Source organism: Paralichthys olivaceus, chromosome 8 (assembly GCF_024713975.1).
Source record: "Paralichthys olivaceus isolate ysfri-2021 chromosome 8, ASM2471397v2, whole genome shotgun sequence".
NCBI classification, from domain to species: Eukaryota; Metazoa; Chordata; class Actinopteri; order Pleuronectiformes; family Paralichthyidae; genus Paralichthys; species Paralichthys olivaceus.
In genome coordinates, this window is record NC_091100.1 from 12569488 (window position 1) to 12595344 (window position 25857).

The window sequence follows — 25857 nt, forward strand, 5'->3', positions numbered from 1 at the left end:
TAACCATAAGTTAAAAAATTCCAGAGTCCCTCTTTAAGTTACAGCCTGTGGGTTAGGGATGTTTTCTTGCAGACAACCATAACGTTTTGGTTTTCACTGTTCATTAGTGTTGTTGAATGCAGACACAGTGTTTTACCGATTGGTTGAACAAAAGGTTCAACACACCAATTCCATGATGATGACAACCCACAAAACGATTTACATAATATAACCTCATATAAGTTCCAGGATTCAATCCTCCAGTGGTGAGATGTAGCTTAGAGCAAGTCAGTTATAATGGCATCATAACCACCACCTCAGACAACCAGTGAGAGGATCTGTGTGTTCAGGAGCACATCAGCAGCAGCAGCATGTTGCCATTACTCAATGCTACTAGCCTGTATATCTATCATACTTTAAAAAAAGACAAATCTAACAATACAAAAGCAAATGAGATGAATGGAAAGAATGTGCATTAATAAAATAACTGAAAATCAGACAAAAAAAAGGCGTGGGGTCGTTTCATGTCTGTGTCTGAATTGAATGAGACGCAATTTGCTCTCAGCGCTAAAATGCTGTCAGGCTACGAATCTGAGTAAAACCACTCACAAGGGATTTTGTTTCAAAGTCAAGCACTTTAATAGTCATTGCACACCCCCACACACTCCATCACTAGATAAACAGACACTCAAATGACAGTATACAGGCTCAACCTCAGTAATTGTTGTTCACATATATGGGTTTCCATGCACTGATAAAAACAGCCCCATTCACACAATGCATTTTTCATAATCTGATTTTAGTAACATCTTCTTACACGGTTTATTTTGCCTAAGTAGGAGAATTGAATTTCCACTGGAAAGTGACAGAAACCAGAGTTAAAAACTGTGAAATATGTTTTCACTAACGTTTCATGACATCAGAGCAATCTAAAGCCCTCCAGTGCTATGAAAACAAAAGGCCAACTGGCTCCTGAGATTGACAAATAAATTCCATAAAATGTCAATTTTGTTGTTGGCATATCTGCTGGAAGACATCACATTAAGAAGTTTTCTGCTCCCACTTAGCAAAAATAAAGCTTCACATCTTTTATGAGTGTGTAACAAACATGAAACTGAGACTAAAGCTGCAGAAGTTTGACCATAAACAGTCATCACTGAAAACATAAAAAACTGGATCAATGTTTTGACTAATGATATTAAGTGCACTGTGGTTTAGGGCAAAGGAAAATCTGATCAATAATTAAACAAAAGATTAAGAGCAGAACGTGTTAAGACCACAAAGGATGTAAAACAAAGCTACACATGGTTTGCACACAACCAATATTATGCAACACCTTTAAATAAATCAGTAAACATAAAACTGTGCTAATGTATGGACATACATGTAAATACATACTGTACATGCACACTTATTCACAATACATGTAAGAAAATACTAAATACAAACACAGCAGGAACATTGCTCTATAAAACATACTTTTCTTTTAAGTGTTAAAAATAAAAAATGAACTTTGAAAGTTTGCCTCTAACTGAATGTTGGCATCAGACCATTCGGAAATAATAAAATATTTCTAAACTTACACTTGCACTCACAGGAAGTAGTGGGGCTGGGCAATTTTCATTCATATTTGTTATTATTAATATATACTGATATCAAAATTGACTGTTATTGATCAAATTTGACCAAATTGCCCAGCCCTAGAAAATACTATCAGAAATATCAAAATACTATTTCATCTTCTTGAAATGATGGTATATCTTGGTTAGATCAGTTTGTAAACAATCCTACAGTAAATTGCATCAGTGACATGATTGTCAGAAAATTACTCTGTGAAGAGCAAATGATTTCTGATGTCTCTCTCCTCAGGCAGTGATTTTTGCGGACAGGAAAGGAGAGAAGAAAAAATCAAAGGCAAACTTCAGCGCTCTCATCGTCGTGCGTCTCCAGTCTCTCTCTATCTTCACCTGCCTGCCTCCACTTAACAGCGAGGAAACACAGTCCAGACAGTGGATGGCCTTCAGCTCAAAGGCCGGGGCTCTGGCTCCGAGACGACCCTCCAGCTTGGTGCTGAACTCCACCATGTTACCGGGGTTGAGATTGAGCAGAACCTGTCGGAACTCACTGCTGGCCATCAAGATTATATCCCTGGCTGGGTCGTCCACGCTCCCGTCACGGATCATACCGACCGTCACCTCAAATCTGTAGCTGTCGAAGCGCTTCACATGGCAGGTGTTTTTGGCCAGAGCCTTGATCTGACACAACTCTTCTTCTTCTTGCATTCGCAGCAGGATGGGCAGTGAGAGAGGGGCAGATCCGGAAACGGCTGAAGCTGTTAGGTTTGCGACCGTAGCGTTCTTTGGATCACATTTAGGATACGTCTCTCCGTAAAGGCAGCGCAGCCAGTCTCCCATGAACACCGGCAACATGTTTATGACAGACTGTGCCCCATTCTCTGTCTCTGCCACGCGGACGTGCTTGAAACGTCCAGCCCACGTGATCCTGTGTCCATGAAGGTGGCTACAGAAGATCTGCGTCTGGGCCATGCCTTTGGTTTCCCAGGCAGGGGGCCCGCACACTTGGCTGTACTGGTTCCAAGTCATCGTGGAGTTATACACCTTCTGTCCCTCTGCATGGTACACATAGATGGAGAAGAACAGGATCACCATGGAGATACAGAGTAAGATGAGCTTGACTGGGCCACGCTGGGTTAGTGAACGGAACACGTCCAAAATGGACATGCTGAATCGTGTCCAGAGTCGCAGGGCGACAGGGATCGCACATACGACCAGGGTCACGATCATCTTCGTCAGTTCCAGCTCCAGGAACCACTTGAAGAGCTGGATGAGGATCATGATGGCGAGGCCAAACGCCAGAACAGGCAGCGCGAACAGGAAGAGGAAGTAGGCCACGCAGGTGCGGATCAGACCCACAGCGGAGGAACTCTGGAGGAGAACCACGGAGAACTCACACCACATGAAGCACACAAGGTAAGGAACCAAGAAGCAGTACGTCCCCCGGAAACCACGCATCCTTGCCATGCTGCAGGCGGAAACAGACAGAAAGAAGAGGAAATTGATTTGATGTCACCAATATGCTGGGGTGGATTTGAATCCTCTCACCTGAAGAACAGGTAGAACAGGTAAACGTAGAGCAGGCAGGGGAGACTGAGCTTCAGCACCACCGATTCCCCTAGTGGCAGAGTGGCGAAGGTGTGTCCCAGAAACCGTAGCACCGTGTTCTCTGGCAGGAACTGGGTCAAGCAACACAGAGATGATGCTACCTGGATTGAAAAAACATTTTTTCAAATTTGAGTCATGAAAAAAATCCATTAAAAGAACATACTTTTGCATGTTTTTGGCCTTTCTGTAACATTGCGAGATGGCCTTGTTTTAACACATGCACAGATTTTCCAGGGAATAATGAAAGTTAACACACTTAAGAATATTGTTGTAATAGCATCAGATTTTTAAAACAGGGCTGATATCAATGTTATCCCTGGAATCAAGCTTCAAACTTTGGAAAACTGCAGTTGTGAAGGAAAAATGTAAAATATACAGTACATGCATAGCTGAGATTGCTGATTGTTGTGTGGCCCCCTGACCTCTATGACCATCGCTCGGCGTGCGTACATGGCAGCAGTGGGGCTGAGGCTCTTGTAGCTGATGGCGGTGAAGAAGATGGCCACAGTGGAGAGCTCAGAACAGGGGATCCAGCCTTTGTCAGCTACAGGAAAGGAGAAGATGACAAAGAAGACAGAGATGATAAAATAGAGATAAGGCTCCAGGTTGTTCCAGCCGAAGTTGGTCTCTGCCTGCTCCACATCCAGCCCCGGTTCAAAGCGCGTCAGTAAAGATGTCAGCGCTCTGAAGTTCTCCCAAGTCTGGAAAACAAGGGGAATGAAAAGAGTAACTTAAATCTACTTAAACTTAAACTACTGTAAATCATAGTATAGGTCATCATTTTAACATCTACATTGGTCTCTGCACTGAATGTTATTCCAGCAGGTCAGATTTAATGTGAAATGTACGACTCAAGCCTGAATGTATGGATTATTAGGGGTCGAATCTCATCTTAATATTAGGGAATTCAAAAAACATTCCGATATATCAGCCATTTTAAAATTTACAATGGCAAATTTTCAAATTTAAAGTGAAAAACAAATGCTTAAACCATCAGTGAAAGAGAAAATTGACTTCCACCTCTGAGAAAGAACTAAATTGGCAATCACACTGACCTTGCTGCTCTGAAAAACACGCAGCGTGCAGATGATCATGGAGATGAAGGAGAGGTAGAAGACGAGCAGAGGGATGACGAAAGCAAACAGGTCGACTGTCAGGTTGCTGATGATGAAGAAGAAAATGAGGGCGTTGACGTGCTGCGTGGGGATGACGGTGCTCAGCCACTGGACGCCGGCCCGCGACGCCCAGTCCACCAGGTTCTCCTTCACATCCATGATGGTGTGCAGCGGGTACTGCAGCATCTGAGGTGAGGAGAGGCCAGAAAAAAACAGGCAAACCCAATGAGAGTGAGGATCAAGAGCTGAATCACTTCACAGTGATTGATACTGAAGGGTTATTTAAGGGATATTTAAAAACAGAAAGAATATGAGTGATAGATACCATCAACCGTGATTTCATGTCCATGGCTCTTTTTATGGCCCCAGTCCTCCTAGTGTTCATCATCATCCCACCTCGACCAAAACTCCAAGAACCTTTGTGCGGCCTCTTGCATCCTGATGGAACCATCTCAGTCTTCTGCTTAACAACACACACACACACACACACACACACACACACACACACACACACACACACACACACACACACACACACACACACACACACACACACACACACACACACACACACACACACACACAGTAGTGAGTGAGTAGTGTGTGAGAATATCTTGCATTAAACATAAAGTAGACTAAAAACTATTTTTATCTCTGGCAAGAAGGTTGTGAATTCACCTCTATTTGTGTGTGTGTGTTTGTAATCAAGATTATGCAAACAGAGCGATGCACTGTGGGTCAGGGAAGAATCTGTTAAATTTTTGGATCAGGTGGTGGATTGAGGATTTTTCTGTGAATTGGATCTTTTTACCTCTCCTCCATGATCATCAGGTGCAGGGCTTTCATTCTTGGCTGTGGCCTGTGTGTCTCTTTGCGGTGCAGAGGGGGCGATACCTTGTGCGTACTTTTTTGTCATCTCAACAAAGCCATCCAGATCCACCAACTGATTAGCTGAGAGGACACAATGCAAGGGATTATATGAGTATACTACACTCTCTCTCTCTCTCTCTGTGAGTGTGAGTGTGAGTGTGGATACTTACACTCATTACTGACCATGTTTTCCAACACTTTCTGGGTCTGGCCTGAGGTTGGCCCAGGAATCCTGCTTGCGATGCCACCTATTGGTGAGGGAGGACCATAGCACCAGTGAGTAACAAACACTGCACTGCATGCCAGCATGTAATATGATATTCTTAACCATGACAGCTGCAAACACTGAAATCACACAGGGGAATACATGATATATTTAACAGCAATGGTAAACATCATGTGACAAAATGCTGCAGCATTCTGGTCGGTATGTAAAACACCAGGCAGGGTTCTTGTCACACTGCAGATGTGCTGTCCGTAGTTGCGTGTGTGCGTCCTACCTGGCGCTGCATTGACCTGGCCGATATTTTCCAGCATCTCAGCCACAGCCACCTTCTTCTTCCTCTCTGGGTTGAGCTTGAAGTACATCATCATGGCTGCTTTGCGTACAGCCAGTTCAAACCTACTCTCTGTTGACAACTTGCGCACATCAGCTTCATTCTCTGGAGTGATTCCTAGCAGAGGAAAAAAAAGTTCAGGAATGACAGAGACAAATACTCAAACATGGATGTGCACGTGCACATTCTGTTGACCTTTTTTCTCGATCCAGCAGCGCTGCAGTAATTTCGCTGCACCTTTTCTTCCCTGTTTAGCTGCTTGAATCAGCCAATTAACAGCCAGCAGATTATTCAGCTCAGTGTCCTTCTCTTCAGCAAGAATCAAGAAGTGCTGACCGAGCTGAAACACAGAGGAGACGTAGACGAGATGAGATTCATATCCAGCATTTAAGAAATGAGTCAAACTATTAACTCCAAACTATCAAATCAGGTCAATGTGATGTGGTTTAACTTAAGAACACCGTGCCTAGGGAAACATGGCAGGTTGAGTCAGTAGCTTCCATTAAATCAAAACTTAAAACATACTTTTATTGTACCACATTCCCTATTTTGCCTAATTCTAGTTTTCATTATTGTATTGGGTTGTCAAGCTTTAATCTATGTGTTTTACTTGTGAAGTATTTTGTAACTTTGTTATATGAAGTGCTACATATAAATAAAGATATTAGTATTATTATTATGGCTGAAATACTAAAAAGAAAAAAGTATATATAAATAAACTTTAGAGAACACACTTGTACAGATCATTTCATTGGTTTAGAACAATAGGTCAAATCGTATCAGTTCACAGTCATGTTCATATTTCACTGACGACAACAGAACCCATAATTCCTGCTCCCTGTGGCCATCAGTGCCTCTTCACTTTTTCCCAGGGGACACAGCAGAGGCCTCGACTATCAAGTGACTGTTTTCTAATCTTAACTGTCATCTCATAACTTCTCACAGTTATAATCCAATTTAACTGTTTCTATTTGCATTCGAAGCAGCTCTGCATTTGCAGATGGACAATGTCTGTGTCCATGTTATATACAAGACATTCAAGGTCTCAAATCTGTTTCATTATCATGGATATAACTTTACAGTCTTGTCAAAGTATTTAAATAGGAATGAGAATAATGTAAATGAAAAACAAATATGATGAGGCAGTGACTCTGTGTATGATTTGATTTTAAGCTGTTGGTGAGGAGCTTATTAGTCTATTATGATGTATCCTATCCTAAATGTATATCCTCCTATATCTCACCACTGTACTGCTGTGTTCACATGTTTTGACGTGTCCACTTACACACACATGGTTATTTAGATGCTTGGTATGTCCAAATACAGCATGTTAAGGCCATATAACTACCCAGTAAGAATTTGCCCTTTTCAAGCAGCTGGGTCTTAAATTTAAAAGTTGGGTCTCATCTTTCATTCCTTAATGTGAATATTTTATAATAGTGCAGATACAGGGAGTGCTGTAATTCTCTCTAATATGTGTTCCCTATGATTCATATGTGTGTGTCAGTATTTTGTGTATCATATTCAAAGTCTGGTTTCGGCTTCCAAGTGGCCAAAAATAGACACTCGCTCTCAACCAGCCTGAGTCAACCAGCAGGACTGAAAACAATGCCAAGTTTCAGTCTGTCTCCGTGGTCGCTCACTCACCCGGGTCTGAGCTCGGGCATCACCAGCTTTGCCCTTCTCCTCCATCTGCTCCAGGGACAAATCCTCCTCCAGTTCCTCCTCTGGAGAAGAGGAGAGGATAGGAGGTGTCTTAAATGTTCAAACATCTCAGTTAATCCAATCAAACAGAAACAACTCTCACAGGATTACATATGAACATGAAGTCACATATCCTGCAACATGAGCATTACAAGACGTCTGAGAGTGTACATCTGCTCTGCGTGAGATTTTGTGTGCATTTTAAACCCATCTGCATCTGTCTGTCTCTGCAGATATCTTGTGACACAGCTCCATCAACACCCTGCCCTGCTCCTATGTCACACTGATACAAGTCCATAGCCTAAAGTCTCATAACTCCTTTAAAGAAAAGGGGTTCAGTGTCTGTTTTAAATGCCACAGTCAAATGCCACAGTCGATGTTCTGTGGCTCAGCTAAATCTCCTGTTGGAGTAACAAGTGTGGTTTCACCACCAGTAGATATGAAGTAAAATATAACAGATGCTGATCTAAACTTTGTGATCATTTGTGACAGATAAATATAAATAATAATGTGCTGTCGACAAGAGTTTAGTATTTAGAGACCAAGTCTACAGCCATGATAGAAGCTTTGAGCTAAATGCTAACATCACCATGTGTAAAAGATGACAGAAGAAGCCAACAAACTGCTCACTACTTATAATTCACAGTGTTCATCATCTCACTCTTACATATTTGCACTAAACACAAAGTTAAGATCAACAAAAACTAAAGCTTTTAACTTTGACCTGGTAATGGTCTTAATAAAGTTGAGTCAGCGAGAGGATCCCGTAAAGTTTTAACGGTTCAACCTGAAGTGGGCATGAATCTGCAAATCATATATGATGGCAATCAATCCAGGCCAAAGAAGAAATGTGAACCTCACTGTGGCACAAGAGGAAAGGTCAGAGGATCACCAAAGGTGTTAGGGTTCATCCTCTGGGCACCATGAATGTCTGCGACAGACTTAAAGGTGATCCAGCCAATAGTTGTTGAGACATTTCACTTAAAGACAAAAATATCAACCTGCTGGCATAAGAGGAAATGTCAGGGGTTGCTCAGATTGGGGACCGTGACTTTCATTTGTTGAGACATTTCATAGTGACATTGACAGACTGGTGCATCACACCCACTATTCATAGATCCATGTGGTGCGGTGATATAGAGAAGGCAAAAACTGTGGCTGCAGAACTGTGTGTGCGTGTTCACTACTCGTTACATTGAGGCAGAAAGGTGACGTATACAGAGGATCTGCTTTTCTTCACTTTGATTTAGCACAGTCCACATAAACACACACAACAATTCTTTTTCTGTTCAGTTGTAGAGTAAAAAAGTGTTTTTTTGTCACTTTTAGTTTAGTTATCGGACAGCTTATTTCAGCAAATCACACAGCTACTGTATTTGACATTATCTGTGGTTGTGTAGTAGGTGTCTGAGTGCGTTTTGATTGAAATAAACAGATATGTGTCCTATGTGTAATAAATTTGACAGGTCTAACTATATAGCACCTTTTGGGCAGAAAAGCAGCCCAAGCAACACTGCATCATCGTGTGCAAAACTGCTCCTCAGCTTTACAACATAAGATTAAACGCATACCTCCACCACAGATCAACAGTGACCAACAGTCCCCTTAAATTCAATCCAGCTAAATGTCACACACTCATAGATATCACTCCTCTGTATACGCCGGATTTGTTTTCATCACAGTCTATGTATTGCTCCCTGGGAAAAAAATGAAAATGTTGGAAAAAATCGGCCTATCTCACAACGCTGAAGAAAGTGAAAACACTTCCTGGGTCCTGATCCGGATTCGAATATAAATTCAGTGAGTTCTTCCCTGAAGTTTCAACGTAATGTGTTGACTATTTCTATTTTAGAATCTTGGTGACTAACAAACAAACAAAGAAATGGGTTAACCTCATGGAGGAAATAAAGGTAGCTTAAGAAATTGAAGTGAAATGTTTATCAAAGTGTAATGTTACACTGATGCCCATGGACAGATATACAGATAACATATAGCAGACAACTTATCACCTAAGAAAACAGCAACAGGTCTGTGATGTCATTAAAACTCACAATGTGTGATTTAATCCCAAACTCAAATCAGGACTTTCTTACCATCTTCATCAGCATCCTCTTTGTCTGCTTTCCTGAGTTTTTCCTGTAATATGACCAGCTTGGCCATGGAGACAAAGGTGCGTTTTATTGGGGCGGTGGAAGCAGTGCTGGAGGACGATGGAGGGGAATCTGTCACAGTCGTACAGGTCACATCCGCTGAAGCAATGGAGGGAGAGGCGAGTTTGGACACGGGGGACATTTTGGAGATTTGAGGGGTAGAGTGGTTAAGAGAAGTGACGAGGGGTGTTTTGTTTGGAGTGCTAGAGGATGGGTTGGTGGAGACAGTTTTAGAGGCAGATTTGGACACAGTAGAAGATGAAGGCTTTGACCCTTCAGCAGGAGGAGGGGAGGCTGTTGATTTCGACATGACGTGAGCTGTTTGTGGTGAAGAATATGAGGGTTTGTTGAGTTCTGTCTTTGTTTCTGTGGAGGCTGGAGATTTGGGTGTGGCAGAGAGGTTATTGGGGACAGTTGGGGGAGGCATCTGTACGGTGGAGGGATGAGAGGGTGCATCCTCGACAGAGCATGACCCCTGAGTCTTGACAGGAGTGGGCGTTGATGAGGAATCCTTCTCCATCTTACCTGTGAGAGAAAAAACAAATGTTAATATATAATGACAACCATGCGACTCTCACACCAAACAGCACAGACATCCTTGTGAATGTCGTGCACCTCCTGATCTCTCTCTCACGCTTCTCCATAAACTTCCACTGCAGAGAACACTAACCCCTGACCTCCAATAACTACATTGTTCTTATCAAACACGGCATTGATGAAAAGATTATGTCGTATTCTCCGAACTTCCTCCTCCATCCTCTTCACGACTCCTTCTGCCCACTTACCCTCTATGTGGTCTAGAACTTCCAGCTGTGACTTGCTTAGTCTTGTATATTCTATGTGACCGTGCTCTGTATGAAGTCTTGTTTTACTATTGTTGATTCGATACTTTTTAATATATCCTTCATAGTTTTGTCCTGACATTTTGCAGTTTTTGAATCATTATATTTTATAAGGTTTCCTTCATTGTCTCGAAAGGCGCCCACAAACAAAATGCATTATTGTTATTATTATAAAGTTTATTGTTGTTGTTTTTATTATTGTTATAATTATCATAATATATTTTTTGTTATTATTATTATTATTATTATATATTTATGGTTGTTGTTTGCATTATTGTTATAATTATTATTATAGATTTATTGTTGTTATTGTTATTAACATTATTATTAACGTTGTTGTTAGTTTACACATTCCAGAAACACACAGCTGGGCAGTGGAAGAACCTTTCCACTGGATATTTTACACCTAATATAAAGCCCAACACTTTCCATTTAAAAAGAGAAAAAACTAACAAACAAACAAACAATCAAACACTTTGCTACTCAGGTTTAATCAACTGTGTGAGAAGAGATACCATAGAGGCCTTTTGAAAGGAATATCTGCAGCAATGTCTCACAATCAAACTAGACAAAGTGGCACATGAAGGCAGGAACATACATAATAACAATGATAATATTTAAAATTCATGACGATGAAATTAAAATATGGATGGTACATTTGAATCACTTTTGATAACAGGCCTATACTGCGATTATTCAGCATTGCCCCAGTTTACGCAAACTTCGTGCCAAGTACATTCTCAACACTGAACCTGCGCATAAATAAGTAATAAGTAAAACAGCACAGGCGTAAAATATCTTACCTGTTGACTGGATGAGCAGATTTCTTCAGCACATGAAGGGAAATGTTCTCCTGAGTTTAAATGTGCTGTTAGCGGTCCATGCTGCAGGTTCAGTCCGCTCCCCTGCACCAGTGAAACCAGAGACACGCACATGCTGCTCCCAAGTCTCTGGTCTATAAACAACATCAAAACTCTAGCACCCACCCTCTTTCAAATAGACTCGCCTCTAATAGGCGGGAGTAAACGCCCATCAAATAGCCAAAGTCTCTGATTGGTTCGTTGTCCTCCTTGTTACGTGATCCTGTGAGGGCCAAAGGATTTTAACAATGTCTGTCACCTCTTCAAGCGTTTGCTTAATCCTGTCACTCATAATCTCGCTCAATGTGTGGGAAAATCACAACTGAACAATCATAGAATAATGAAGAATAATAACAGATTCCACCACTCTTAAAAAACGTCAATTTATAGATAATGGGTCATATTTAGAGAGGCTGCATGTGCAATTAATTCATCAGAATGATGACATCATCCGGATTAGAATGTACTGTACAGATCTTTAATTAAGTTTTTCTTTTACCCATGGCCTCTATCTGAAACAAATGCTGGAAAAGACAACGCTGTAATAACTAATACTTTATAATTCATCAACTGCTTAAGGATCGCATGATTTAATGAATCAATAATGCAGGTGAGATGTTGCTCATTGTCAGGAATCATCACCTCACTGTGAACTTCATGGATTCACTATTATATACATTAAAATTCTATGCACAACAGCATGGAGCTCTTTGATCGTCAGGATATTAACTCCCAGTTAGGTCACAGTCTGTGACAACATGAAGGTGGTTTTGTTGTGCAGCACCAGTTTGATAAAACAAAGCTTCATATTTTATACAGTTTATCCTGTTTTTTAAATGTATTTCAGCAGATTTAATGCTGTAAATGGACGCAAAGCAGCTGGACTGTGTTTTTATATTATTTGATTATCTATAAGGCAGGAACCATTGACATATCCTTAATTACTACATAAGCTATATTAAACATGATTTTTACCCATATCGTAAAGTATATACCTATGCTGTACATGGACAGATATATATATGGATACTCTACATGGACCCATATACATTGTGATGTATATGTCTTGGGTTTTTGTTTTTTCCCTCTGGGAGCTGTCCACCTGCATGAGTGCTGAGCAGACAACTCCAAGCTTCTCACTCTGTCCCTCTCACTTTCTATTCCCAGCATCCCCTAAGGGTCATGACAACAACTGTGTTACTGCCTGGAACAAGATTTCAATTGGCACTGTTGGCGCACACCAGAAGTCGTCCCATGAGCGCACAGGTCACTGGTTTCGGGGTCAGTTGAGATAAAAGCACCTGCTGCATGCCAAAGGCTCACAGTGTACCTGAACCACATGGTGCACACATTCTCTGCCAGTGCTGTTCAATAGAGCTTGTTACACAGAAGACATTTTTAACACGTCACAGTAGGTAAAGTGCAGGTGTAAATAAAAAGAAGGATGTCTACATGATTTCAAAACTGCTTCAGTGTCAGTGTGCAGGTGCCTGCTGGCTCCCTGCCTCATGGTAATATCTTGAACTGAACAGAAGCAATGTTGATAGAGATATTTATTGTCATGGGACAAATGAAAAAAAGGCAGGACAGAAAGAAAAGTTAGAACCTTTGACTTGACAATTAAAAGAAAGAGAAAATATTGATCTATTGATTTCTTCTGTCTGGGGGGAACTACCTGACTGTGTTTAACATTCAGTGATAGTTTGTGAAGAGACAACAAGTGTAGATGAACAATAGTCAATAAGTTGTGAGTGTATGTGTTATGCAGACAGTAACGGTGTATGTCTACTGTGATGAGGGCCTATAGACTGGCCCCCTGGGTGACAGCAGCCATCAATCTCTCTGTCCCTGCAGATGTGGGTTAAAAGATGACACAGGCTGCTAATCCACTGATCTGCTCATGCACAGCCCCCACATTTAAAGAAGGGAAGAGGGGTGGTATAGAGACACTAAGAGGGGGTAGAGAGACAAAGACAAAGAGGGGGGTAGAAGGCTATGCATTTATTTTATTTGTGTGTGGACTATATGGTCAATAAATGTGCTGTTGCAGAGGTAAAGCTTTAGACATACCAGCACTCAAAACTGGAGCACTGCATCATTTCACTGGGTTTCGTGTGTGTGCGTGTGTTAAGAGGCGGGGTTCTTAGGTAGCCCGGAGAAAGCTTCATGCTTTTCACAGTTGACAGCATCGAATGAACGCCCGGGAGGAGGGACCCTGACCCGGTTACAGACAAAAAACCAACCAGGCTGCTGTCTCCGTTACAGATTTGGGGGGCGGGGGTGAAGACACAATATGTCTGACTGCAGGAGACAGTGGAACCGGGAGGATGAGCTGCCAGTCTACCTGGCGGGGCCGATCACCACCGGGCCGAACCAGAGGAAATCCTACGGCATGTTCAGCTCCGTGGAGGGGGCGTTCGAGAGCAAGACCATCGACTTCGACAACTACGCGGTAGGGAGGAAAGGGAGCCGCACCCCGAGGAGCGGCAGTCGGGAGAGACTCTTGGACACCGGTGATGAAGCCATCGGGAAGACGCCCGGCAGTAGCCCGGCCCGGGAGAGGTCCATGGGCAACTCGCCCGGGGAGCACGACGACGCACACGCGGGTGTTGAGGTCAGATATCCATCGGGGAAGGAAAGCACTGATGGAGCGGTATGGATGATAATTGTACCTCTGTCTGGGTTTTCTTTGTTGAAATGTTGTCATTTATGTAAAGGCTTCCCAATAACTAGTTTATTGTAGAAACAAACCCACGTCGCCCTGGAGGATAACTATTGCTCCACAAAAGAACAGAGATTATGATTTATGTCAGATGAAAGTATCATGTAAATATCTTTTAAATAATTAAACAAAAGATGCTGTTGGCCTTATTTTGGAAAACAAGTAGCGCCATCAGGATTCATCCTGGAGGAATGTGTCTGCATAAATGATCAACTTTTGTGCTGCATTGCAGTTTAGTCCTTTTGGTCTGAGCTCAAAGAAAACTGTAAAAATACACGAATGTAGAGGCTCAGTGAGGAATGTGTGGTGCTGAAGTGGACAGCGACAGACTGAGCCGAGCTGTGTTGTGTGTGTGTGTGTGTGTGTGTGTGTGTGTGTGTGTGTGTGTGATTGTGTGCGTGTGTGCGTGTGTGTGTGTGTGTGTGTGTGTGTGTGTGTGTTTGTGTGTGTGTGTCTACTTGTACAGACGTCGTTTGAGCCTAGATGGAGTGAAGACATGTTTTGGAAATTCATATCATTTAGGTCGGTCCTCACTTTCTAAGTTCATTTCAAATGGCTGTTTTGGGGTTGAGACTTGCATTAAGTAGAATGGTTTACATTATGGTAGAATTGGGTTTAGACACTCAGGGTGAGGCACTCGGGAGTGCTTTATGCCAATGAGTGTCCTCACTAAGATAGAGGTACGAAGTGTGTGTGTGTGCAAGAAGGAGGTGTGAGGGAGCTCGCGTCTACACCGTCTTTGTCGGTGCCATGAACGCAGCACGCTTCACGCTGTGCGCGCTCCACGCGTCCTTTACGCAAACGTACGGCGGCGGTCCCCCCCCCCCCCCCTGTCTCTCTCTCTCTCACACACACGCAAACAAAAACCAACAAACCCCAGGGGAAGACAAGAGGGGTGCGGAGCTGTAGCGCAGGGCAACACGGTACTGAGCTTAGTGCCCGGGGGCTGAGGGACGGAGAGAGCATGTCTGGGAACTGTTACCACGGGAAGAACAGCATCCCCCACCTGACGGTAAGAGACCGGGGCCGGTGAAGCTCTCTCTCTCTCTCCGCTTGTGTATGCAAATCCCTGGTGCCAGTGCCGGCAGAGAGAGAGGGGGGATTAAATTCTTAGCGAGGCAGCAAAGAGCACAAGGCCCCTCCACGGTGCTGTATCTCCTGTGTCAAACAGCAAAACCACGACACCGAGGTGACAATTGTCTGTTCGTGCATCAAATCGAGCGAGTATTCCTGCTCAGGTTGGGACAGTGTTCCGTAATCTGACAGCCCGTCAGAGGGATTAACTCGGTCGACTTGAATCAGGAGTCGCACGGGAACAACGGCTCCTATAGAACAACTCAGAGGTGTGAGGCTGGACCTCTGTTGCTTCCTCTTGGAAGGACACATTCTGCAGAGAGCCTCCACTCAGAGGAGCCGAATATTACATGCAAAGTGAATTACATAGCATTTCATCCCAATGCGGTCACATGTTCCTCTTGTAATGGCTACAGATGCAGCTGCTGCCGTCATCTCGAACTATGGATGATCACTGGTTACCATGGAGACCTAACATCCTCCTTAATGCTGTTGCCAGGCATGCTGGTAGAAGCTGTGGACTCATGAAAGTCTGATGAAATTATGCTTGTTTTAACACCAGGCCTTTCAATGATCTGTATGATTGTTTTTAAATCTATGATAAATGCAAAATAGTTCATATTTGTATTAGACCCCACCCATGAACAGCACCAGTGGGACCATGCGTTTCTTTCCACTCATCTTTTTCCACTGCACTGAGCCATAATATCGCTGTAAAGCCATGCGTTACATAAGTGATTGTGGAATCAATCAAAATGTCATTGAATTCTGCCCCTCCTGCACCTCTCCCTCCCTCCCTCCCTCCCTCTGTACCTCTCCCCTGCAGAGTGAGAAGCTGCTGATTAAAGGAGGGCGGGTTGTCAACGATGACCAGTCTCTCTATGCAGACGTCTACATTGAGGCTGGGGTCATCAAGTGCGTATATCAGGAACTATACACCACAGAGGCATGAAATATAACTTATCTGTTGATAATGATTTCCCTTCTTTATTCTCTTTGTTTTCAACTCTTACATCCTCCTCAATGTCTATGTCATCCACATCCACATATTATCCTTCTCCTATCATCTCTGCAACCCTTTATACTTTATGCCTCCATCTCATCCTCCTAACCCTCGGCAGGCAGGTGGGGGAGAATCTGGTTGTCCCGGGGGGAGTCAAGGTGATCGAGGCCAATGGCCGCATGGTCATACCAGGGGGAATAGATGTCGACACCTGTCTGATGAAGTCCTTCCTGGGCACCCAGCCTGTTGATGATTTCTTCCAGGGCACCAAGGCTGCACTTGCTGGAGGCACTACCATGATCAGTGAGTGTGGAATCCAGTCTGCGAGCTAATTTAGCCTTTGCATGTTTCAAAGACATTCAGACTGGGGTTAAGTTAAAAGGAGATTTGAGACTGGCCATGGTTGTTTGTCTCTGTGGGCCTTGTGATTCGCTGTCCATCTGTCCAGAAAAGAACCCCGCCTCTTGCCCCAGTGCCAGCTGGGTTTGGCTCCTGTACACCCCCTTCCCCCGAACCTCAAAGGATAAGTGATGATAGATGGTTGTTTGCACTCTTTCCTTCTTAACCTTTGACCCCTCCTCACCTTTCAGTTGACCATGTGACCCCCCAGCCCGGGGACAGCCTGCTGGAGGCGTTCGAGCACTGGCAGGAGGCTGCGGATAAGAAGGCATGCTGTGACTACTCCCTGCACGTAGACATCCCCCAGTGGAATGAGACTGTTACAGATGAGTTGGAGCTGCTGGTGCAAGAGAAAGGTACATCATGCAACCCTTAGTTATTCTAAAATATTTCAGAGCCGTGACCACTGCTGTTATTCCTTCTTCACTTCCACGATCATGCTCGTTGTTGGACCCATTTCACAGGAACAATAGGGAAAGATTTAGAAACAATTTGGCCCAGCGCCGAATCCTCTTACAGCGAGGGCTCGGCCGACAGCCATTGTTCTAATTAAGACGCTGTCATGGTGGCAGTGTCTAGATTTTGCTTGTAATCTGTTTTAAGTAAAAGATCACTTTTCCTTTGGGTCCAGCAACAAAATGTTGTAGTAACGGATCCAAGGCTGCTGCATGTGTGAGCAATTTCCCTCAGATTTAAAATTGAGTTGTAATTCTTGGCTCAGATGCTACAAACATGGACTGCATGCCAGATGAGCTTGTACATTGTTGTCTGGATTTTATTAATTATATTTTGTGATAAATGTTTTTGGCTGCACTCGCAGACATTTCTTTCTTGCCTCTGATTTTCCCTCTGTCACCTTCCTGTCATGAATACATTCTTTGCTCCCACTCTTGTCAGGTGTCAACTCGTTCCAGGTGTACATGGCTTATAAGGATCTGTACCAGATGTCAGATTCACAGGTATGTTTCAATAAATCATTAGTTAAACTTATCATGAATACTGAACCTATTTCCTCATGTTAATCTGTGACTTTTCTCTTCTGTGTGGCCTCCTCCCTCTCTCAGCTCTACGAGGCGTTCTCCTTCCTGAAGCAGCTCGGTGCTGTGGTGTTAGTTCATGCTGAAAATGGAGACCTGATTGCACAGGTAAGTTATTTAATCATTTATTGGAAAAAAGGAAAATGTACATTAATCAACATTCATAAATGGTCTGTTTTTATAGTCTTAACAACCACCCAGCATGTTATTATACATCACTTCATTGCCAGCACAGCCATCAGGTACAATTTTAGGGTAGGTATTTTACCCGAGGATGCTTTGGCACGTGGAATGGGAGAGACTGGGATCGACCTTCTGGTTAGTGGATGACCCGCTCTACCTCCTGAGCCACAGCGGCCCACAAATTACATACAAATGTAAATGCAGCAAAGTTCACTGACAGGCTACATTTCATCAGAAGTCCCTTTGCCAGATGTTGATAGGCATTCTAATACATAATAAAAAGCATACATCGTTATGAGCCGACAACAGCCTTTAACAGCTGATACAAGTACATTTGTTTGAGTACAGTCCCGGTAAAATATTATTAGATTCAACTCTGTTGTCAATGCACATAGTACAATGATAAGAAAATGCAGTTTTACATCCGACCAAAAGTAGATTTAGGTTCTGATGAGGCATTATTTACATGTGAGAGTATATATCATATATTTTATATCGATCACAGGCCATAATTGCTCCATAACCTCCTCTGCTTTTTTTAGCTTTGTGGTAAATGGTGACTGTGATCGCCAAAACAAAAAACCTGACCGGGGTCTCACAAAACAATTAATGGAAGTTCCACTGTTCCAAAGTTTACTTCAAAATAACGTAATCAACAATAAGTGACTGTGCAACAAGGCAGAGGATCAGAAGGTTAGAAACAGATTTGAAAAATCCAAAAAAGTTTACAAAAACTCCAAACAAGTCACAAAGCATCTCAGAGTATACGGCAGTGATCAAGGTGCAAAACAGGCAGCGGTCATATACAAAGAAATGATTGGGAAAATACAATAAAAGTTGGAAAGCTTGCAGGATAGGAGAACAAGGACAATGTGGCAAACAGGAAGTGAGCCACTGGGGGTTTAAATACAAGGAAGTGAGATTGGATAATTGTTAACAGGTGAATGGAAAAACTGGCAGGAAGTAGAATCTCCATAAATGCATGAGGAGAAGACTTAACAAAATAAAACAGGAAATTAAGTTATGTAGAGCTCATCGTGTTCACATGACTTGCAGCACCATCACACCCATAGTTTACTGTGGTGAAATAATTAACAACATACAGTAAAATGGCTGAACTGTAACACTGCCAATCCTCCACATGTATAGTCCCTCACTGTCACTGAAAAATAATCTTGTTGCGTAACATGCAGGTCTCGGAGAGAGACAGGGTTTATTTTTGCTGCTGCAGCTGAGAGTGACATTTTTATCCTGACTGTTATTGTACTAATGATGATGATGTAACGGTGATTAAGACGGTGCGAGCGAAGGTGCTGATAATGACGATAAAAGCCACGATTAATGGTATGATGATGGTCCTGATTAACGGGGGGGATTTATGTTGAGAACTATTATTTATGTGAGGGTAATGAATCATAAAAGGGCGCTGTTGAATAATAATGTAATATATTAAAATAAAGGAAGAAGGGGTCTGGTTTTCGTTTCACTGGGTTGTCGGAGGCACAGGAACAGAAGCCAGCATCCCACTGAGCGCTGTCTTTATACAATTACAACGCACACTTTATTTTCTTTGATGGCATGACAGCGCGTGAGATAACAGCAAATGGAACAAAAAAGCAAGCATTGTGGGTAAAACCTGACTTGACAGGTGTTTTGCTGTGTGTGCAGATCATTTTGAAACTGTTTTTATTTGGGTTTTTTAGGAACAGAGAAAAATCCTCAGGATGGGAATCACTGGACCTGAAGGCCATCCTCTGAGTCGCCCTGAAGAGGTGAGTTTCATGCACCTGCACTGACCAGCCATCCATCACTATACAGGTTTTAACACTTCCTTACCTCCCCCCCGTGCAGCTGGAGGCCGAGGCAGTGTTCCGTGCCATCACTCTTGGTAACCGTGTGAACTGTCCTGTCTACATCACCAAGGTGATGAGCAAGAGTGCAGCTGACACCATCGCCCAGGCCCGGAGGAAAGGTCAGCCTCTGCGTTTTCCTAATTTCATTCATTTTTATCACCAAGTTTTAATCACTGAATTAATTTAAAAAGAGGAGCAGCAGCAATGGACAGAGAGAAGAAAGTGATGTGTTGAACCTGAGCATCATATGTTATGTTCACAGACTGAAAATCTTCCTCTCCAGGTTCTGTAGTTTTTGGCGAGCCGATCACAGCTAGCCTGGTCACTGACGGTTCTCACTACTGGAGCAAGAATTGGGCCAAAGCCGCAGCTTATGTGACGTCTCCTCCTCTGAGTCCTGATCCCACAACTTCAGACCATCTCCACACGATGCTGGCTTGGTACGTTCCCAGACCTTCTCAGCAAGTCAATGCACAGGATGCAAACTATGTGATGTGCTGAGGTCTCAGCCTACAAAACACTAGACTATAAACTTTACTACTGAGTGAGGACTCAGGGCTTGATTTAGCTATAACCTCTAAGTGAAATGCAAATCAGCTGCCAGACACCAAAGGAGACACCGGCAAGGATCTAACTCCCTCTGTTTGCCCCGAGACATTCACTTGCTATTCACGCCACAAACAGGCTGCTGTTGTGATGCACAATGTCACAGCAGCTTTAGTGAGAAAGAGAAAACAGATGGAGGGAAGGTGTAGAGATATGCATGAGGAGGAGATGGGGAGAAAGGACGAGGAGGTGACAGTAGTGGATGAAGGACGGTGTAATAAAGTGTCTTATTCAAATTATGATAATGGCGAGTTAAGTTGTAGTTTGTGAGGATTAAGTATGCCAGACCAAACCCACCCCACCTCTAACATAAATTCACACACATACAAAATGCACAGAAAATCCTGCTGTACAATTTTAACTGCCCCCGATTCCATAAATAGCAGAGGAGCTAGAATCCTTCATCATCTGTTGCCTTGGCTACCAAGTACCTCCCTGCTCCTCCTCCTCCTTACTCACTCACTCCTTGCTGCTCCTCCACCCTTTGTCTGCAACTCCAGCTTCCCAAGGCGGGTCCGTGCTGTCACGCCACTGGTGTGACGCTGCTGGAGAGCGTCTGCTGAAGAGACAGGATGTCTTTTTTTTATTTTTCAGTGATACGAACAACAGCACAACTCTTTCTCCCTCATGTTGGTAGAACCGGTTATTTCCATAATCAGCAGTCTCTTTGTATCGTGGCAATTAACAGGCAGCTCATGACAGTCATTAACAAATAATTAAAAGGGCTGAGACGCGATGATAGTGTTTGGTCTTTATCAGTCACATTCAGCCTCCTGTGTAACAGGACGTGAAGAATGTGTTGATAATGTTTTTGATTAAACAGTCTGTCCTCATGTGCTCTAGTTAATACTTGAGGGACCAGTGCTGCAGCTGTGATGCACCATTCTGTCTGGTTCTGCTGGCAGTTTTTTTTTTCTTGCCCCAGGCCACGACATGACTTGTACTTTAACTCATGTGCTCACTGAGGACAGCTGCTGGCTAACAGGAGAAATGACACCCAGGACGTAATGTTCTCACCCCTTCAGGAATTTCCCAGTGCGAGATCAATGAAGCACGTCTATGCATCTATTCATCTATTTATTTATCATCTATCCATCTATCCTAAACAATCATGCATGTTAGGCATGGAGGTATGAGCTCTACTGACTACTACTGTTTTCAACAGCTCAAGATGTTTCAAAACTCTGCTGGTAAAATGTAAGATTTGACAGCTTGATAACTGCAGAGTATGCTGATGATTTTGTGTTAATACAGCGGGGACCTCCAAGTGGTGGGCAGCGCTCACTGCGCCTACAGCACGTCTCAGAAAGCCATTGGTAAAGATGACTTCACCCTCATCCCAGAGGGAACCAATGGAGTGGAGGAGAGGATGGGGTTTGTCTGGGACAAGGCCGTGGTGAGTGAACGAGCGTGTGTGTGTGTGTGTGAGTGTAAAGCTTTGAGTGTGACTTTATTTTAATGTTTATATGTCTCTCAGGCCATGGGGAAGATGGACGAGAACCAGTTTGTTGCCGTCACATCCACCAACGCAGCGAAAATCTTCAACCTGTACCCACGTAAGGGCCGGATAGCGGTGGGCTCCGACGCCGACATCGTCATCTGGGACCCTGACATCATCAAAACCATCTCGGCTAAAGTCCAGCAGTCGGTGAGGACAAAAAAGAAAACAGGACAGTACTTCCTCATATCTGTGAAGATTCTCTTCACCCAGGTCATGGTGTCTTCAGGAGTTTTCCCAGGGGGCACTGGCCACAGCTAAAATCTGATTGGCCCTTGAAGTTTTTTGAAGAATCCAATGTGTTGGAACAAGAAACAATTCTCAAACAATATTAAATTATGTGTAGCTTTGCTCAAATCCCAAACACAAAATAAATACAAATTCAGAATTCCTGAATTCTAAAGTAAGGATGTTGGCCCCCATGAATAAATTCACTTTATGGCCCCCGATTTAGAAAAATCCGAGATCCGCCACTGCCGGCAACTGGACTTGCTTGTGTTTCTTGAAGACGTTTCACCTCTCATCCAAGAGGCTTCTTCACTGACCGGTGGTAAACTTCAGGTATTTAATCTTTGTGGGTCTGCACCTATCCTGATTGCTGTGATGTCAACATGCAGGTCGATGCAAGAAACACAAGCAACTCCAGTTGCATATGTACACTTGGACAGATCCAGAAAAACTGTACTTCATCTTTTTCCCCGAGTGGCATTTAAACAGGGAAATAGTTGTTTTTTCTTAGTTTACTTGTGTTTGAGAAATTTGGAACCCAAGATTTCATCCTCAATCAATGACACTGAAAAATAATCATCCTTCGCAAGAAATTAGTCTTAATAAAAAGTGCTCTCACTGAGGGCTGCAGGGTTTTAATCCTTTGAGCTCCATGATTTAAACTCCACTCACCCCCCTTGGTATTGGGCTGGCAGCAGATACTGATGGTTTTCTTAAAATACTGGATGAATAAAAGCAAAACTATCTACACAGTAAGAAGCCACCAGAGGAAAATGAAAAACTTTTTTTTGTCCAAACTGATGAACTGAAAAAGAAAAACTGACCCTGTAAATTTCTAAACGATGTATTTAAGTGCAGGAGACTGGACGGCCTCAGAGGGGAATATTTGCCTCGAGCAATGTGACACAGTACAGTGGAGATATGACACTGTGGTTAATGTATTCAGTCTGCTCAGCCACTGTCATCCACTCTAATCCAGACTGCTGCAGGCTTTAGGTTATAATCCCCCTTCACCCCTCACCCATTCTGTTGTACGTCTCTCCACCATCCCCCTGTATTCACACTGTCTCCTCTCCCGCTTATTCACCCCCCATCTTCTGCTGCATTTTACGGCATCGGTTAATCTACATAGCTACAATACAACGGCTGCTGAAATAGCACAGTGAAGGGCATCGCTGCTATAAATTGTGGTGGGGGGGCTGTAGAAAAAAAATAAATTGTCTCCCTTAATTCCCTTTTTTCCACTTTCTCTGTCTCATATATTTGTATCCCTGTTCGCTCACAGGCTTCAGAATACAATATCTTTGAGGGACTGGAGTGTCGTGGCGGTCCAGCGCTGGTGCTGAGTCAAGGTCGGGTGGTTTATGAGGATGGCAAGCTGCAGGCTCAGCAGGGCACGGGCCGTTTCATTCCCTGCAAGCCCTTCTCAGACTATGCTTACCAGCGCGTGAAGTTCAGGAACCAGGTATAGAACACTGACTTTAAAAAAGGCAGAATGGATAATAGGGGATGTAAAAGTAGTTCCACTTTCAAGATTAGATAACACATCCACGTGTTTTAATCACTGATGAATTGCACTTGTACGTTATAAATGTCAATTAAATTTTATTTGGTTTTGCTTACAAACAATATTCCAGTATATTTATAAAATACAACACACCACACTACGTTCAGCATTGAATGAAAGTCCTGGATTTACAGTATAGCAGATTTTTTCCCAACCTTTTCACCCCCAATAAAACTTATGACCTTTATTATCCCAGAGTATATCAATTTGAGCTAGTTCTGCTTTTTGCACGTTGTAATGTATCCTTTGCTATAAATTAACCTGCAGCAGTGGATGCGATGACTTATCTGTCATTATTACCTCATGGGTCAAAGAAAAGATTGATGGAATACTTTTTATTGGTTTTATCTTCATACCTGCCCTTTCAGTCGACATGAATACTGTATATATCTGCAGCTACAGGGTCTGCATAAATAATCTTGGTATCTATAAAAAGTTAACACTGTTAGCATCATTATAGATGTTACTAGGTCAGAGTAAATGAGGATGGAACAAAACAACAATGACAAAAAAATAGCAAATCTATAGCAAATGCAAATCTTCTCTAACAATAATGGCTTTTTAATTTGTTTTTAATGGTATTTAATTTAATCCTTTCACGACCCCCACTGTGTGACTCATAATCCCCCAAGGGGTCCACACCCCTAATTTGGGAACCACTGGTATAAGATACTGTAAATGTAGGTCAGTCCTAATTATAAAGTTTCACAGCATAAGCAACATTTACTGTTTACACTGTGCAGAAATACTGATTTTACCAAATAGATTTCACAGTAATACAAATGTTGATTTAAACTATTTCTTTATGAAGAGATGATTAATAGATGGTGTGTTTTCTATCAAGGTGAATGCGAAGCAGGGTGTTACTCGTGGGATGTACGATGGTCCTGTGTATGATGTCGTTCCTACACCCAAATATAAAACTCCTGCTCCGTCAGCCAAAACATCTCCCACCTCGACCCAACCCCCACCAATACGCAACCTGCACCAGTCCAACTTCAGCCTGTCAGGTATCAGACATTGTATGTTTTGTACAAGTAAAATCCACTGATTTCTTCGATGCATTTTTAGATTGAATGTAAAAAAAATCTTTTGTCTTTATCTCTCAGGGGCACAGATTGATGACAACATCCCACGTCGTTCCGGCCACCGTATTGTGGCGCCCCCCGGTGGCCGCTCTAATATCACCAGCCTTGGTTGAACGTGTGACTGTGCACAAAGTGTGTTGTGGAGGTTACCCCTCTTGAGTGTGTGCGAGTGTGCGTGTATGTCCGAGAGTGTGAGCACACGAGCATGAATGAACACCATTGTGTTTTTTTTTTTTTTTACTACGATGGTGACACACTCGGTTTAGACTATTATGATTTTATCAATTTGCCTTCAGTCGCTGAGAAGAAATGCATTTGCACTACAAATCAAATAAGAGTGTGATTTTGAATCAGCCAAGTCAATCAGATATACGAGTAAATCACGATCGGGGCGCACACACACACTCACACACACACACACACACACACACACACACACTCCTGGTGTTAAAACACCCTCCAAGCACCTAAACGTGACCCCAGTATTACATCATAACGTTCTTGTCTCGTCTCCCCCGTGAGCATGACTTCCCACGTACTCTTCCTCACTTCCCATGTCTTGCTGTGTGGGTCTGCTCAGACATGGTGCTCCTCTTCTCCACCCACATGGTGGACGGCTGAAGAAACAACTGTTTTGTCCTGCATCTGATTTTCTTTTTCACATCATGGCAATATTTGTTTCAATGTGACTCAAGTGGACCAGTTATAGGCTACAGTACGTATTGCATGGACGCGTCTTTAGAGTTTGCACTACTTGTACTAAATTGTACTCAAGGCACATTTGTAACTAACAGCACAAACGTACAGTATTCTCACATTGTTAAACGTATGCTTATTGAACATAAGTACATTAACTTAACTGTGGGTATAGATCCAGCTTTTACCAGGTACTGTGAACTTCAATAAAAGCAATGCAACTTCCCCTTCATCAGATAATATATGCAATATGTTACTGTCCAGTGTTATAAGTAGAGGAGCCATTGAAACAAACCCCAAAACAGTTGCGTACTGCTGAATGAATTTTACTGATGGCTGTTCCTACGCACTTAGCGTTTCACAATAAAAACTGTTATGTGTGTGCTAGTTTCCTATAATTCACTCCTGCCACAAATGGATTTTGTTGTAATAACATGTTGAACTCACTGCTGTAAAAAGGGCTCCACCTCCTGCATCACCACAAAACCACACCGAGAACCTTTTCAAGCCGTTTTTAATTGATTGATTTATTGTATTGATTCTGGATGTTTTTAGTGTTTCTATGCTGCTCTGTTTTTGTTGCTGTTGTCTGGTGTCTCCAATGGAACCACTAATGATCAATAAAGACTTGACTGTTCAACAAA

At 42.8% G+C, this 25857-nt stretch overlaps 2 protein-coding genes across 4 annotated transcripts; one reads left to right on the top strand and one right to left on the bottom strand.

The window, feature by feature from the left end:
- Positions 1-594: 594 nt before the first annotated feature.
- Positions 595-11356, bottom strand: wfs1a (Wolfram syndrome 1a (wolframin)). Of its 2 annotated transcripts, none has more exons than XM_020100296.2 (12): positions 11203-11356; positions 9501-10082; positions 7351-7430; positions 5899-6043; positions 5647-5820; positions 5317-5394; positions 5088-5227; positions 4602-4736; positions 4217-4462; positions 3584-3862; positions 3102-3262; positions 595-3021 (listed from the first exon to the last, which is right to left on the bottom strand). In XM_020100296.2, exons 2-12 carry the CDS (start codon positions 10075-10077, stop codon positions 1845-1847), a joined length of 3192 nt encoding a protein of 1063 aa, XP_019955855.2. In that variant the 5' UTR covers positions 10078-10082; positions 11203-11356; the 3' UTR covers positions 595-1844. The 2 variants fall into 2 exon arrangements, with proteins under 2 accessions (XP_019955855.2, XP_019955854.2); XM_020100295.2 differs by having other exon boundaries at positions 4602-4739.
- A 1986-nt stretch (positions 11357-13342) lies between these two features.
- crmp1 (collapsin response mediator protein 1) lies at positions 13343-25857 on the top strand. Of its 2 annotated transcripts, none has more exons than XM_020100276.2 (14): positions 13343-13912; positions 15882-15970; positions 16177-16361; positions 16649-16813; positions 17355-17416; positions 17522-17602; positions 19381-19449; positions 19529-19649; positions 19814-19970; positions 21391-21532; positions 21614-21784; positions 23148-23327; positions 24274-24439; positions 24539-25857. In XM_020100276.2, the coding sequence occupies exons 1-14, from the start codon at positions 13553-13555 to the stop codon at positions 24628-24630; spliced, it is 2040 nt and encodes a 679-aa protein (XP_019955835.1). In that variant the 5' UTR covers positions 13343-13552; the 3' UTR covers positions 24631-25857. The 2 variants fall into 2 exon arrangements, with proteins under 2 accessions (XP_019955835.1, XP_019955836.1); XM_020100277.2 differs by lacking the exon at positions 13343-13912 and adding an exon at positions 14803-14993.